At 37.8% G+C, this 14942-nt stretch overlaps 3 protein-coding genes across 3 annotated transcripts; all 3 read right to left on the reverse strand.

Annotated features, from left to right (window-relative positions):
• Nucleotides 1-28: 28 nt before the first annotated feature.
• On the reverse strand, nt 29-3949 carry LOC119993601 (ER membrane protein complex subunit 4-like). The gene is made up of 6 exons (XM_038840795.1): nt 3678-3949; nt 3519-3575; nt 1707-1860; nt 844-941; nt 638-703; nt 29-358 (listed from the first exon to the last, which is right to left on the reverse strand). The coding sequence occupies exons 1-6, from the start codon at nt 3804-3806 to the stop codon at nt 320-322; spliced, it is 543 nt and encodes a 180-aa protein (XP_038696723.1). The 5' UTR covers nt 3807-3949; the 3' UTR covers nt 29-319.
• A 525-nt stretch (nt 3950-4474) lies between these two features.
• On the reverse strand, nt 4475-8436 carry LOC119993600 (thiamine-repressible mitochondrial transport protein THI74-like). The gene is made up of 8 exons (XM_038840794.1): nt 8179-8436; nt 7250-7654; nt 6746-6960; nt 5943-6013; nt 5719-5829; nt 5276-5393; nt 5048-5183; nt 4475-4806 (listed from the first exon to the last, which is right to left on the reverse strand). Exons 1-8 carry the CDS (start codon nt 8257-8259, stop codon nt 4705-4707), a joined length of 1239 nt encoding a protein of 412 aa, XP_038696722.1. The 5' UTR covers nt 8260-8436; the 3' UTR covers nt 4475-4704.
• A 586-nt stretch (nt 8437-9022) lies between these two features.
• LOC119993637 (monogalactosyldiacylglycerol synthase, chloroplastic) lies at nt 9023-13731 on the reverse strand. The gene is made up of 9 exons (XM_038840839.1): nt 13585-13731; nt 12894-13492; nt 12432-12604; nt 11321-11482; nt 11097-11238; nt 10351-10575; nt 9870-9932; nt 9719-9793; nt 9023-9485 (listed from the first exon to the last, which is right to left on the reverse strand). The coding sequence occupies exons 2-9, from the start codon at nt 13389-13391 to the stop codon at nt 9249-9251; spliced, it is 1575 nt and encodes a 524-aa protein (XP_038696767.1). The 5' UTR covers nt 13392-13492; nt 13585-13731; the 3' UTR covers nt 9023-9248.
• Between the last annotated feature and the right edge of the window lie 1211 nt (nt 13732-14942).

The following is a 14942-nucleotide window of genomic DNA, read 5'->3' on the forward strand; positions in this document are numbered from 1 at the left end:
TCTTCATTTCCTATTCAACTCCTTTGAATAAAAGCTTCAAATCGATGCAATTCTTTACTTGGAATGCAGTCTCCAATGGATGCTGCTTCAGGTGAGTACAGTCACAATCATTCAGAAAGAAGCATTATATCAAGTTTTCAAATACTACAAACCCAAATCTCTTGATCAAGTCAAAAAGCTTGTTAATTCAAAAGCTGACTCTGCCTTTTCCATGAAGGCTACAAGAATGCATTAATACAGGGATTAAACTTCAGGGGAGCAAATCCACTTCATCTGTTGCTGAAGATCGATGGTTCTTCTAAATGATGAAACTACTGAATTAATGCAACGGAATCCCACCACCAGAATACTCAACGTCCTGAAAATAAAAAGAAAGAATCATGAATATCAGGGAACGCTAGTGCAGATGGCATGCATCATTCAAGAACAATAGTCAGTTATGGATATATTTTAATGTAACACTAATGGAACCTCATATGTTTGCGGGTTCTTAAGTACAAAAGCCATAAAATAGTTGCTCATGTAGTTTCTTGTGTAAACGAAAAAAATAACGCCACCAACATCAGCCACTTTTGCTCCACAGATGACTATATTCTGATAAGGAAATGATTCAAGGAACTATAAAACAATATCAAACCTGAGCAGGAGGTAACGATGAAACCCAATCTGATACATGTGTTGGAAGAAGCCCTAACGTGTTAAGCTGCCAAATCAAAGAAATTGAATAAGAAAAAAGAGGAAACGGGAAAAAAAAATGTATATGAAGCGCAAATTTTGGTTACTTACCCTTTTTGCTAAAACAGGTGTAATCCACTAAAAGGATGAAAGGAAAATGCATCTTACCTTCCAAACACCCAGTAATAAACCTCCCAAATTGAGGGCAATGTATAGCAACTTTGGGCCAAGAAGATCGACTTTACTGTCTTTGTAAGGCTCAAAAACTGCAAATCAAAGCCCACTAAGAACTTCGTACAAATTTATTCTAAGACTTTCTATAAGAGCTCAAACTAAAAGAGGAAAACAGATGCATCTGCTCAATATAATATGAATTAGTAAATTTTGGAACAAGGCAGCTAGTTTAAAACTTCAAATGAATTCATGTTATGCTGAAGTCAATATGTGTGAGTAAATTGACAGTTCATGGAATACCACAAGGTCTTGAAATCCTGTTACATGTGTTTATCCACCAGAAATACTGTTATATGTGTTATCCATCAGAAATCCTGTTACATGCATATAATCGATTCCATTAATATGATGAAAGCAAATTATGCATAGCAAGCTCCAAGAGTGAAAGGGCGAAATTATGTAATGAAGAGCAGGATATATTGTTGTATGATTTCCCAGTTGACACCAAGCACTTCATAATCAAGGAAAGACAAAAAAGATATGCAATGATCAATAATTAATCCCATCATCTTTTTTTCTTGCGAAGAATTTTGTCCCATCTGCAAATGGGAATTACCTCAACTAGGAAGCTAAAGCAAATGATTGGAAATTTGGAATGGCTATTCTCTCTCCTACATATATTATGAACTTTATACAAAAGAAGCTGGTTATTCACCTTAGGAATATATAAACCCTATAAATCTATAAATCCATAAAAGGACCCTGATCCAGCATTAAAACTTCTGATCAGTATTAATGGGCCACCAACTGATTGTGTCACATTAAAGCAATAACACAAGGATTAGTGAACAACTTACCCTTCCCAACCCCTTGAAGAGCACTTATTGGCTGAAAAAGGGCTGAAAATGTGATACCAATGCTGAAAAGATGCACCGTACTTCCAGCCATCCACATCATGAAGCCCATCATCAACAAATTCTTAAAAGGGGCTTGTGCTACTTCCCAAGCTTTCTGTAAAGACATAACAAGAATATGACATTACCAAAAAGAAGCTTTGAACCAATACATTTAAGATTTGTTATCAAACTCTTTAATAAAGAACTATTATGGAATTGGTTTAGAGCACTCGACAGATCTATACATGTAAATACTTGAAAAGAAAACAATAAGTTATCTCATTTCCTGCCTGACATGTCGGCTGAAAATCCCAAGTTTGTCGGATAACAAAATTTCTTCCTCTAGAGACATCTACGAAGTTGTTTGTTTTCACGATGAGATGAGGAGAGACAAAACACGAGAGGAAGAAACTTATCCTACGCCCTCTTCTTTGAGCCCCCAATAGGTGGAGTTCCTTTACCTCTGCCTCTCTCCTAAACCTACCTTAGACCCAAGCTTTAAATCATAACTTTTCAGAAATGGCTAATTTGAACAAAAGTAGCTTTACTAAAGCATTATTGCATCTAAAAGATGGCATGCCCTAGCTCACGCAAAATCTGTTCTTCAAATATAAAGAAGCTTTACTAAGGGCCACTAAGAAGGTGAAATCAAAGAGAAAGCACACACAATCGTTCATGTCTATGCATCATATTTAAACAGATGCACTAAACAGAGACACTAAGAGCATGCTGCCAAATCCTATAGTTCAAGTCTAAAAGGAAGTCCTATTGGCAATGCAAATTGAACAAGTTAAGCGATAAAGATCTTATCGATAACTCACCAGCACCTCATAATAAAAATAATTTGCAACTAAAAAAACACACAGATAATGCTCCTAGCCATTTCACAAGAAAATCAAATATCACCACCTTCTCTTAACAAAGTGTAATTGTGTGTATGATGAGTTAAAAAAAATTTTTACAAAAAGTCCTAGAATTCAGGATAAAGCCTTTGATGATGATGGCAACAACAATTATGAAGAGCTCAGATTCATTAGAATTATGCACAGGCAAGTCCAAGTTGATCATTCCCCACCCCACCACAAAAAAAAAAAGGAGTTTGAAAGAAAAAAAAAATTGCTGCATGTTGATCATTGTCTTCCAAAAGTACCACACTGATACAGAGACACGCATAGCTTTCTTACTTATAGATTAGTCCCAACCAAATACAATCCCATCAACCCCTCTAATCAATTAAACATCCGGTGATAGTTTCATCTCCATATTGGGGATTAGAAATACTATGCAATAGCATAATTAAACCACTAGAAAACTCTTGGAGATCCATGCACCCCAGCCATACTAAACTAACGGCCCAAATTTACACAGTATGGAGGGCCAATTCTGAAAATTTTGACTTGTTATCAACACCCCATGAAATTGACAGCTAACGAGTCTAAACGCCACAAAACCCTACTGTAGTCTTGAGTTTCTCTGAACGAGTCTAACAATTCACTGCATAGTATCACAACACGTATACCATAACCTTCCATGAGTACAGATACCATAACCTTCTCTGACTTGCAAAGAAAGTGAAGAAATGGAAACACAATTAACTGCTTTAGATCTATAGTACGTATTCTAGCAGCAACCAAGCGTATAGAAAAGGGTTAAACAACTAATCCAGATTAAATAAACCCATCGACTAGTCACACAAAAAAAGCAGAAATAAACAACCCATAAATCAATAGGATCTGGATTGGATCGAAAAGATAGAGGTTAAAAAAGAAGAACCTGAGCTTTCCAATTGGCCTCGGCATCCTTCTTTTGCCGGCTTAGAGTGGAATCATCCTGAACAAACCGACGGAAGAATAACTCAAAAAAATTTGACAATCGGAAATTACGAAGAAAACTTAAATTATACGCAAAAGTTTGTAAGAGAGACAGACGAACCTGATCTTGAGAGGCGCGAGAGAAACCGGGAGGATCAGGGATGTCACGGGAGGAAGCAGCAGTTGAAACATCACTGAAATCGACAGCCCATCGTCGCCCTGAACCCATCACTGCCTTCCCCTTCTCCATAGTATCTTCTTAGTCTAATAATCTAATTGGATCGGATGGAGATGGAGATACCACCACGCACCACGTCGACGGACTCGTCCTGGTGAGAAAGCAGTCAACCAACGTCCGCTCTAGGTATGGCTCCAAAGTCCCAATTCGAGTACGCCGGAGTGGAGATTGGATTATAGAGGGCAATGGATGGGCCTGGAGAAGAGGCCCGAATGGAATGACGTAATCTGGGCCTTTGTCCGTCTAGCCCGCTAAGAACATGGCTCTGGTGGACTCTTAATGCCAAGGTAGGCTGGGACACTGATGAACTGAATCAAGCCCAAGCGGTCTATTTTATAGATTTTGGCTAATTTCGGAAGAAGAATTATTATTATTATATTTTTTTTTATCCTGGTTAGGCTTTTGGGTTGGCATGTTTGCTCCGTTTATGAGCAAAAATATACTTGCCTACTCAAGGAAAGCTGTTTGCACTTTGATCTTTCCATGCAGCAACACAACATAACAGTAACATAAAAGTCCCTCTATGTTTTTAACCAAGAACAACTCCACACACATGCCGTTTAAACAGTCCAATAGAACAGTGAGTTTTTTTTAACTGAGAACAACTCAACAGATACTCAGCAGGCATAGGCATTTTTTTAGACAGTGAGTTTTGTTTGTAACCGAGAACCAACACGCCACCACTACAAACAGTGAGGAACTTGATATAATAAGGAGTGGTACATTAGTGTATTTTCACATTCAACTACAATTCACTCATATCCAGTACATAATTGCATCAGTTCTCCATCCCAATACACAACCAGCTTACAAGTACCATTTCACTACTTACTTTGTGGTTTTTTTGTAAAGCTAGCAGTAGCGGCTGACAGATTCTTTTCTTTTTCTAATTTTACTTCTATAGAGTCCGTCAATATACGTACATTTGTGATGTGCTGCATACAAGGCTGCTAAATCGTCGCTTAATCAAGAGCTTGTCTGAAATGTTGGCTATAACAAAACCTGCAAAAACCTGAAAGCCACCAACCATACCGGTTAACGAAGCTCCTTAAGTGAATTTTTAGAGAACGTAACATTAGAACAGCGAGTTTGAGCATGGTGGAATGAGTAGCTCTATTCTATTGCAACACAGGCATTACAGATTTACAGGTTCCCCGTCTAGTGCATTGGGTTTGACCTTTAAAATTTGCAAATTAAAGGAATGCTCAATTCAACATTTTGGTTTTTAAAGAGACAAAATGGCATAAGCATACCTGAACGCATCCTAAGATGTAGATTGCAGAGTAATGACGCCCGTGTATAATGATGTCGGCCACCATTGCAAGGGGTATTGTTAAGGACATGCCTAAAGTGGCTACCAAAGGAGTTGTCCACACCACGGAGAGGGCCCTGCAAAGCAACAGATTTGAAGAATAAAAGTCGAGGCCTTTGAAGTCCTTTTGGTGTTTAATTAGAACAAATGGGGACGCTGCAATGAGTACCAAAAGTAGTCTGACAGAACACTCCCTACAATGCCATTCAACAACACAACTTCTCCAACAGATGTTGACTGTGGAAACGTGAATGGAGGTTCGATCCCCAAAGCATTGAGCGGCCATACTGCATTGAACAGTGGTAAAGTTAACTGCACAGCGTGGTAAAGTTAACTGCACAGCTTCAGTAATGAAAAACTTTACGTACATGGAATTAACCTGCATAAACAAGAGAATCATTGCATAACACATTAACAAACTTCAGGTACATTGATAGACTAACATCTGTTATCTACAGGCATTAACTGATGAACCAGTTATTGCAACTCGTCTCCCAAGAATTCATGAAAATCAACTACTACTGCCCGATTTTTGTCCAAATAATGCTCTTCCTACTTAATCAATTGGAATAAACAAGGAACATGATAGTAAAAGTGACTAATTATACTCACTGAGCCACCACAAGCCAATAAAAGTGAAAAGGCCAATGTATCCAAAGAACTTTTGCACATCCGCATTGTCTCCCTTGCCTTCCTCTGATCCAGCAAATTTCTTGAGCATTACTGCGCTAAAAAGATGAGTGGTCAACGAATCAGAAAAGAAAAATCAGGACACAATTAGATTAACATAAATTGGCCACCAGATTGCTGATTTATACATCAAAGGCCTGTCATACCTGTAAATAAGCCGTATGATATAGCTGAAAGAAGGCCAAAAATGTCTCCTATGATGGAATGTCTTCTAGTCCTAATAACGTAAAAAGCAAAAAGCATTACTATTTATAAGTAATCAATTTAAACGAAATTTAAGTGGAAGAAATATCTATAGCATCAGCAATAGTGAATGAGAGGAAAAGCCGCCATAATTAACAAATTAACATATCAGCCACATATAAGAAGGCCCTAGACAAATTGTCTAAGCAATATTACAGCTGAGAATTGAAAGTACGCACTAACAGGCAAGACTTATCACATTTATGTCATTATGTCCTTCATTGGACCTCTTTACAATAGCAAAGTCATTGCTTCTAACACCCAGAGAGGAGAATAAATTCAAATCAACATAAACGCCAATAAGATTAAAAAGAAGATCCCATCTGGTACAAGACTGCAGCAAGTTGCCACTTAGATGCACTCAGTTTCCAGTAACACCGTCACTGCTGACCAGTAGAAGTATTCAACCAAGTATCTGATCTTTCAACCAACAGAACTTAAGATAACAATTTTCTAATTGCGATACATGAGAAAACACTTTGGATCCTCAACCTAAACTGTAGACACAGATAAAAGAACCTTGATTCAAAAATGAAAATACTTCTCCATTGTGAATAAGAGCTCACTGGCTTTCAAAATACTTCTCCGACTGTTCCTATCAGCATATGAATCCAATGCCACGAAGAAAAAAAATAGTATTATATGCCTTCTATAAATATCCACAAAAAGTGATAAAAGCTGGTAGACATGCGGCATTTGAACTTACTCAGAAGCACTCAGCATTTGATCCGGTGCCCACGTTTTTCCAGCAGTCGTCATGGCAACACCGGCCATGCTGATAAAGACAGCAACCACCTTGGAGATATTTATAGAGTCCTGACCAAGAAGGGCTCCAAAGAAAAGAGTAAAGAGCCCTGAAGTTGATGTTAAAACCGTAGTACTTGCCACGCTTGTGTTTGCTAGAGCAGAATTCGATAAATACTGCAAGAAATTGAGAGAGCTCAACCACTGATAGGAAGTACTTAATAAAAGTGAGAATATGATTGTTCTCTCATTGAAAACCCGATAAAGTACAAGTGTAACGTGAGATATCGCTGGTCTGATTTCTCACCAAACATATCACATCATAGTACCAAGCTCATACTTGACCCTGACCATAGATACCCTTCCAAAAGATCTACTGTTAACTCATCTACTAGGATAAGCATCATGCAAATTTATTACCTTAGATGAACACACACAAAAAATTTCTAAAGACAAATTGCATTACCTCTGTAGTGAACCATATCGGAGCAAGATATAGACCCCTTTTTGCAATCTCCCATGAATTAAGTTCATTACTCTGCTCAAGCAAGAGATGATCCTCATTATCATTCTCTGTAATCCGAGGCCATCCCTCTTCTGTTTCACTAAGATCCTTGTCAGTTATCAATACCGTTCCCAAATCAGATTCCGGGCTGTCATGCATCTCATTTATTCTAAGAGGAATATCAAGTCCATCCGAAGAGCTCATGACGGAGTCACGATAGTAAAGGTTCATGAATAGATTCGAGACTTTCGAGTTCAGTAAGTGGCAGATAAAGTCTTTTAGAAGTGCAATGGGTAAATAAACTACCATCAGAGACACACCCAGATAAGTGAGAGCGAATGGCTGTTTATACTTCTCAAATATTCTCTGCAGCAATTTAGTGGCCCAAGTTAAATTCACAACTTTATTCGATAAGCTACCTCCTGACATGTCACTTAACAGAGATTTAACATAAAAATGGCTGGTATCAAAACTTTCATGCAAGAAGAGAGGCATAACATTCAGAAGGATTTAACAGTAAGCTGCCATAGGTAGTCGTTCCAAGTTTCTCAAAAGTTAACAACTTCCAAATGCCATATCTAATTTGAACCTAAAGCTCAAACTTCAACGTGCAACCATGAACATAACCAAACGTCTTATGCAGAAATAAAAAATCTGGGCACTCCAACTCCAAAGATGAGAATTGCAACCTTTCAATCCCCAAAATCACCGAACCAATTAACAATGAAACAGTGAGAAAATTATGGAACAATGAAATGACTTCTGCTTTCGTAGCAAAAAGAAAAACTAATATTCCAGAATTATAATATTGCAAAAGGTAACAAAACAAATGATAAAAATGCATCGTAGAAGAAACAATCAAAGAGAGTGGAAGTTTAAAAAAAACTCGCCTGAGTAACCTCTGCAGATGCAACCCATATGAACACAACAGTGCAAATCAATCCCAACCCAGCTTTGTACCTCCAACCCATCACCCAAAACCCCAAAAACTTGCAATTACAAAGTCGAAATTCCCCTGAAACTGTTATAAAATCATCACCTTGAGAGAAGCCGGTCCTGTGCGTGTACACAATAAGATAAGGCCCAAAATAGAATTCTTGGAACAGCTGTCTTTGATTTTGGAGGTTAACGAGTCAACATTTGAGCCAGCTCTCGCAAAGGAACAAAAAATCTTAATTTTGAAGAAATAAATTAAATTAAATATTCAGCATTGAAGAAGGCGTTTTCAGTTTTTGCTCCGTGCGCGACCCGTGAGGAGAGAGTCAGCAACCCTTCATGTCGGAAGAAAGTGACAAGTGGTTAATGAGGTGGCTAATCAGTAATCACTAATGTCGATGAACGGATGCGACTCGGCCCTGTAAGGTTCAGCCCATTTTGGTGGATTTGGTCCTAAAACATTGAAGATTAACTTAGCTGAAACGAAGGAAGGAAGGACCACAGTTTAGAGTCCAGAAAGAGTAACATGGGCCGATAAATAATTGTTGGCCCGTCATGGTCCAATGATTAAAGGGCCCTGTTAGGTTTCAGCCCATTTTATACCATATAAAATGTGCTCTTTTGAGTCTTTTCAAGGTGTTGAAAGATAAAACTTATTACATATTACTCAACAAAAATTCATTAAACTTTTAAGTCTTTTCTAACACCGAAAGATAAAACTTGTTACAAATTACTCAACATAAATTCTTTTTAAGTCTTTTCAACACTGAAAGATTATGAATTACTCAACAAAAGTTCTTACAGATAATTTAATCACCCCAGCAGATTAGATTATACGGTCAGAAGTCTCGTTGATAGCATGTAATCAACAATTATTGGTTACAGTTAAAGTAGATGGAAAGAAAAAAAATCTCTTAAAAAGGACTGGTAAAAACTCAACCCAATCATGGAACTGATAATAGTATGTAATATTAGCCACCAACCGAGTGTCTCAAAATCAAAATTTTCTATTTGTTTGAAACATCTAAGCTGGGCAGGAATACTGGGCCACATGGTTTCTTTGTCTAACCAACTCATGAAGATCATGAACAATCTTGAATACAGCATCAGGTCTAGCCAGTTTCAATGCATTTTGTGACATAGCCTTAAGCTCATCTGCTTTTGGACCGAACCATTCTGCCACAATGCTTGCTATCTCTTTTGGTGATTTCGAGAACTTCCCGCATCCATTTTCTACGACGTAAGGGACATTGCCTACTTCCTGTGTGATCACGATACATGGTCAAAATCAGCATCTATGAAGTAAGATTCAACCATCCAGGCAAGAAACTAAGCGGGGAAAAAAAAAACATATTCATTGACAGTAACCCATAAGAGCTCACAATCTACAGAGGACAGGGAACGTCAATCAATTATATCTAATATGATCAAATGAATAGTTCTCCCAGATTTTGTTGAAAGAACATGCAAAACCATCTAAATTAATGGACTGACCTGCCCAGCAATGTAACCGTTCAAAATAATAGGAAGGCCTCGAATCATCGCCTCGGCAATAGTCCCAGGGCCTGCCTATAGAAGCAAAGTTATGTTAGAACATGACTGTTTATGACTAAAAAACACGGTCACCACCTTCATGGAAGCTTACCTTTGTTATAATGCAGTCGCAAGCACCCATGCATTCTTCCATTTTAGTGACAAACCCTTTCACCTATGCGGAGGAACAATTAATTAATGCGAGGAAGAACATGTCTACATTGCTATATACCAAGAATAGGCAGCCAGAACTTCTAAATGCAGTTGCAAAAGGATAGGAGAGTATGTTAGCGAGAACCAAACGACATCTTTTGCATTCCACATATTGCATAACCACTATTAAAAATAACTCAAGTTCATAATAATCTGAAAGAATATGACTGTCTATGTTCAATGTAGATTTATCAGAAGTGAGATAAATACCTTGATCATGCATAAGTGAAACACGAGGAGAATACTTAGCAGTTGGAAAAGAATATAATCGTCGAAAAACACATCGCATATGAATATTGAATATATAAATGGCATGATTTGAATTTAAACAGGCAAATAGCAACCTTACACTGTGGTTCAGACTCAGTAAAGATCAATACCTGGACAGGAATCTTCCAATCAATCGCTTGTAATCTGCTTGCAAGCTTCTTGTTGTGGCCACATATCACAAGGACCTGACCTATTGGCTCCCCAACATTCTCATCATATAATGAATCCCCAAGTGCGCGTGCAGTAGCCTCAATGGGGCCCATTCCTTCACCTCCTCCCATCAATAAAATAGCTGGAAGACTCTCATCCATTCCCAATTCTCTCCTCAGTTCAACCTGGATTAAAGGAAATATATATATATATATATATATATAGTCGGCATAATCTTCTAAAGGGAACTTTGAAACAGGATATATCCACATAATCATGCATTATATCATGACGGTTGCAGATTGCATTTTCATCGGTATGCAGTTCAAGTTAGAATGGTTTTAAGTCTAAAGCAAACAAAAAGAGAAGCTCACATAAGTTTATAGCACAAGAATATTTGCATATCCAATTGCTCAAAATTCATCTGTAAAGCTTACTTCTATGTACCATTTTTCGCATTAGATAAAGTTCAAACATGGTGAACTTGGCAGAGAGAGAATGCAAAATCAGGTCGAATCCCCATATCTAAAAAGGAGGCTAAAGCTCCAACAAAAGTAAGAGAACAAACTATAAGAGGGAGCCATTAGAAATGTGCACACTATGAGAAGGATCATACTACTCCTGAGTAATACAATGAACAGAGTACATGTGACAAGGCAAAGAGGTATCAATCTTCAAAAGTCATATCAGTTTAAAGATAACCAACCTTTGGCCGAACAGGCTTAACAAAGGAAGGCCGCACGGGAAGGCCATAAACCTTTATCTGGGATGGCTGCAGCCCAGCTCTCAACGCTCTCCTTGATAGCTCTGCTGTTGGGCAATAGCATCGGGTAACAAGCTTATGAAACCTAAAAGGGAATACAGCAAAGATTTAAACTATATAAAAAACAAGATAACACTAGCAATGCAAATTATAAGCACAGGACTAACCAGGTCGGATGGCATGTGCTTAGATCTGTGACTACTGTTGTAAAAATTATCTTCTGCAAAAGACCCTTTGCTCTCAGAATACGAAGTGGAACATGCTGCATGAGTGGATGTACACTGATAATAATGTCTGGCTGGTATTTCATCAATCCTTTAGCAACCTCCCTGTAAAGTAAAGAACAAGCAATTAAATGAGGGTAAAATCATACTATCATTAAATCCATCAGAAAGAGTTGTAGCGATCATTAAATTTTGAATTGAGAAAGAGAAAAATATAATGATGATCAAGGTTTTCCATTTTTCTTTACAAGATTAGGATTACAAATTGATTCGGTAAAGCATTTTACCACCAGGTCCTATATCTGTTACAATTACAAAGAATTAAAATATAGGATGAGAGAAAGCTGCTCGGTAGAATAGTTTATTGGGAATTCTTGGTCTATTTGAAAGGCACGCATAATCATAAGACACGGTACAGATACTCCTACAGTCCAAACTTTGTGGATTCCCATTCTATCAAAAATTGATGACATCAGTTGGTCACTTTCAACTAAACAAGAACTCGCGAGAAAATTTTCCTTTCTCCAATTCATAGTCGTGTTTATATAAACAAACTTTAAATTACATAGTGTAACTGTGTAAGTGCAACCTTCCTAGGAAAACAATATTTTTTTAAAATAGATGACCAAAAGAAGGTAGAAGCTCCCTAGTTAATTCCAGACAAGCCAACAAAGGGTCCTGAGAGGGTGATCTAAATTCTAAATACTCTACTAGCTTCTAAGCCCAAGACAATGATCTTTAAATGAACACCACAGCAAATAAGTCCTTATATAATCTACAACGCTATCAAATATCAAGACAGATAAAGAAAGAAATCTGAAACTAGAGATTCCCAAAGCTATGACTCCAAAGTTAGTGTGTTTGACCACGACAACTGTGGATTGATAAAATAGACAGACGAATACTAGGTATCATCACCCGATAGAAGATAATTAGTAGAACTCATATTATGCCCCCTGATTAACTATGGCAGCAGATTCAAATGTGTTTGTGCTATGGTAACACAGAAAATAACTCAGAAGGTATTTCACTAAAGAGGACAACAGAGTCGCACCGAGCAATGAATGTTGAAGTTGCTGCAAAATTGGATTGATGAATTACACGAGGCGCGGTACCATAGTATGTCATCTTCCACAATGGTCCATGCTTTACCAAGAAGTTATAGCTCCTGGGCAATTGATTAAATGGCCAAGGTGTATGCTCTGACCACAAATCAGTAACAAACACCTGCGACACACACTCTTAGCACACAGAACATGATCAACAAATATATAAAGACACAGTGAAAATTTTGAATCCATGATACTTTAACTTTATTTTTTCTAATTTTCATAGTCGTCATACTAAAACAACTAAGCAAAATAAAAGGAATTTAGCAGAGTTGAACATAGTACATAATTTTTTTGTTTAACTAGAGCCAAAAATCTCCAAAATGATGAAACCATAGTAATTTCTATCTCCACATTTTTTGGCAACCGATCAGAAACTATTTTACATGAAACCGATCAAAACTGACCTGATATCTATCACCAAATTCTTCATTAAACGCGGCTTTGATGGCCTCGGCAGATGCTCGATGGCCACCACCAGTGTCACTCATCAAAATAAGCACTCTTTTTGGGTTCTCGCCCTCTGCGCAATTCAAAGGCAAACCCTCCTCGACCGGAAAAGCATTCCCATTGTCTGATAGTCCACTACTATCACTCGAATTAACCCGAACAGAAGCAAACCCAATTGGGATTCTCTCGCAATGAAATTTAATCACTCTATTGAACTCACTCCAAATTGACTTTATACTCGAACCACATGTACTACTCAAACTCAACGAAGCACTCACTCTGCGCCTCTTTGAACCAACAGAATAATTGAAATACAAGTAATTTGACTTGAATGAAGAGCATCCATCAGAATTAACAGTATTCAAGGTCTTGTTGAAGCCAAAGAAAGCCAATTGGGACCCAAATTCTAAGACAGAACCAGATTCTTGGGTTACGCTTGCAGGGTGATTCATCATGAGGACTCTGCTCCTGATGCTTGTAATACACTAATACAGTGATAAAAAGACAATAGCAACAACAATCACGTCTTTCCCATAAAAGGAAAACTGGGGTTTATCTGTATAGCAAAATTCAATGCATAAACATATAGACAACAATAAAAACAAATACAAGAAAGCAGAAAGAAAGACGAAGAAAACGAACGAGTACTTATATAAGGTGCTTTATTGCGGTTCCGATATGGGGTTTTAGGAAGAGAGAGAGGAAATCCTTTAGACGGTTTTGTGGCCGCAGACAGCGGATTTAGAGAGAGAAAGGGATCAGGTGAATGGTAGATTCTGAGGATTGAAACTTAAAATACCCGAAACAAAATTGGATCGGTGATGACTACAGTACCGTCCCGTGCGTGTCTTTGTGGGCCTAGCGGCTCAGTGGAGTCAATGAATCTGACTTGGACTGAAGTTGAACCCAAGTCAAAGCCCAAAAGCCCCTTGTGTTTCATATTTGAAACGGAAAGCTCACAACCCATTAGTGATTATGGTCTGTGCACTATTGCACCGTCCACAAACGTCCACATTGGAATATTTTTTGGGATTAATATGTGTAACTTTTTCAAAGGAGAAGTTGGAATTTCCCTAGAATATAAGTTAGGTTTGTCGTCTATGAAGTATGAACGTGCATTTTGTGCACCCTTATCTACTAGACCACAAGTGAGAACGATAATATCGAAATCTTGACACGTGACAAAAAAAAAATGCCAAGCTAATACATCAACCGAGAATCCACCTCGGTCACCGATCAAGATAGAGACGAGGACTCCAACCGAGGAGAGAGTACCCGACGAACCCACACAAAACAGGGTAACCAAGGAGATAATATCTCGGCAATACCAAAATGTCCCTTCAATACCAGCCGAACACTTATTCTCGTTAAATTGTGGATATCCGGAGTTTCAAAGTAGATCAATTCCGTTTAAAAGAGAATCAAGATGATATTCACCTTCCTATAAATCCGCGTAAGAGTTGGAAGAATAGACATACTCGTGCCAAAATTATAATTCTCTCAACTCATATACAATGTGACCTTTAACTATAAGTAAACAATTTTGAACCCGACAAACGTTGACATTGGAATATTTGGGATTAATATGTGAAACTTTTTCAAAGGAGAAGTTGGAATTTCCCTAAAATATAAGTTAGGTTTCTCATCTATGAAGTATGAACGTGCATTTTGTGCACCCTTATATACTATACCACAATTGAGACTGATGATATTGATATCTCGACTGGTAGCAAAAAAGGAATCCACCTTGACCACTGACCAAGGTAGAGACGAGAAGAAAGTACCCGACAAGCCCACGCAAGGCATGGTAATCGAGAAGGGAGCATCTTGGCAATATCAAAATATCCCTTTGACACCAACCGAACACTTATCCTCGGTAAACCTTTGATAATGGGATCCCGAAGGAGATAAACTTCGTTTAAAAAGGAAATCAATATGTGATTCATCTTCATGTAAATCCACTTAAAATTAGAGATAATATCCTGTCAAAATTAGAAAATGATTCT

Source organism: Tripterygium wilfordii, chromosome 23 (genome assembly GCF_013401445.1).
Source record: "Tripterygium wilfordii isolate XIE 37 chromosome 23, ASM1340144v1, whole genome shotgun sequence".
NCBI classification, from domain to species: Eukaryota; Viridiplantae; Streptophyta; class Magnoliopsida; order Celastrales; family Celastraceae; genus Tripterygium; species Tripterygium wilfordii.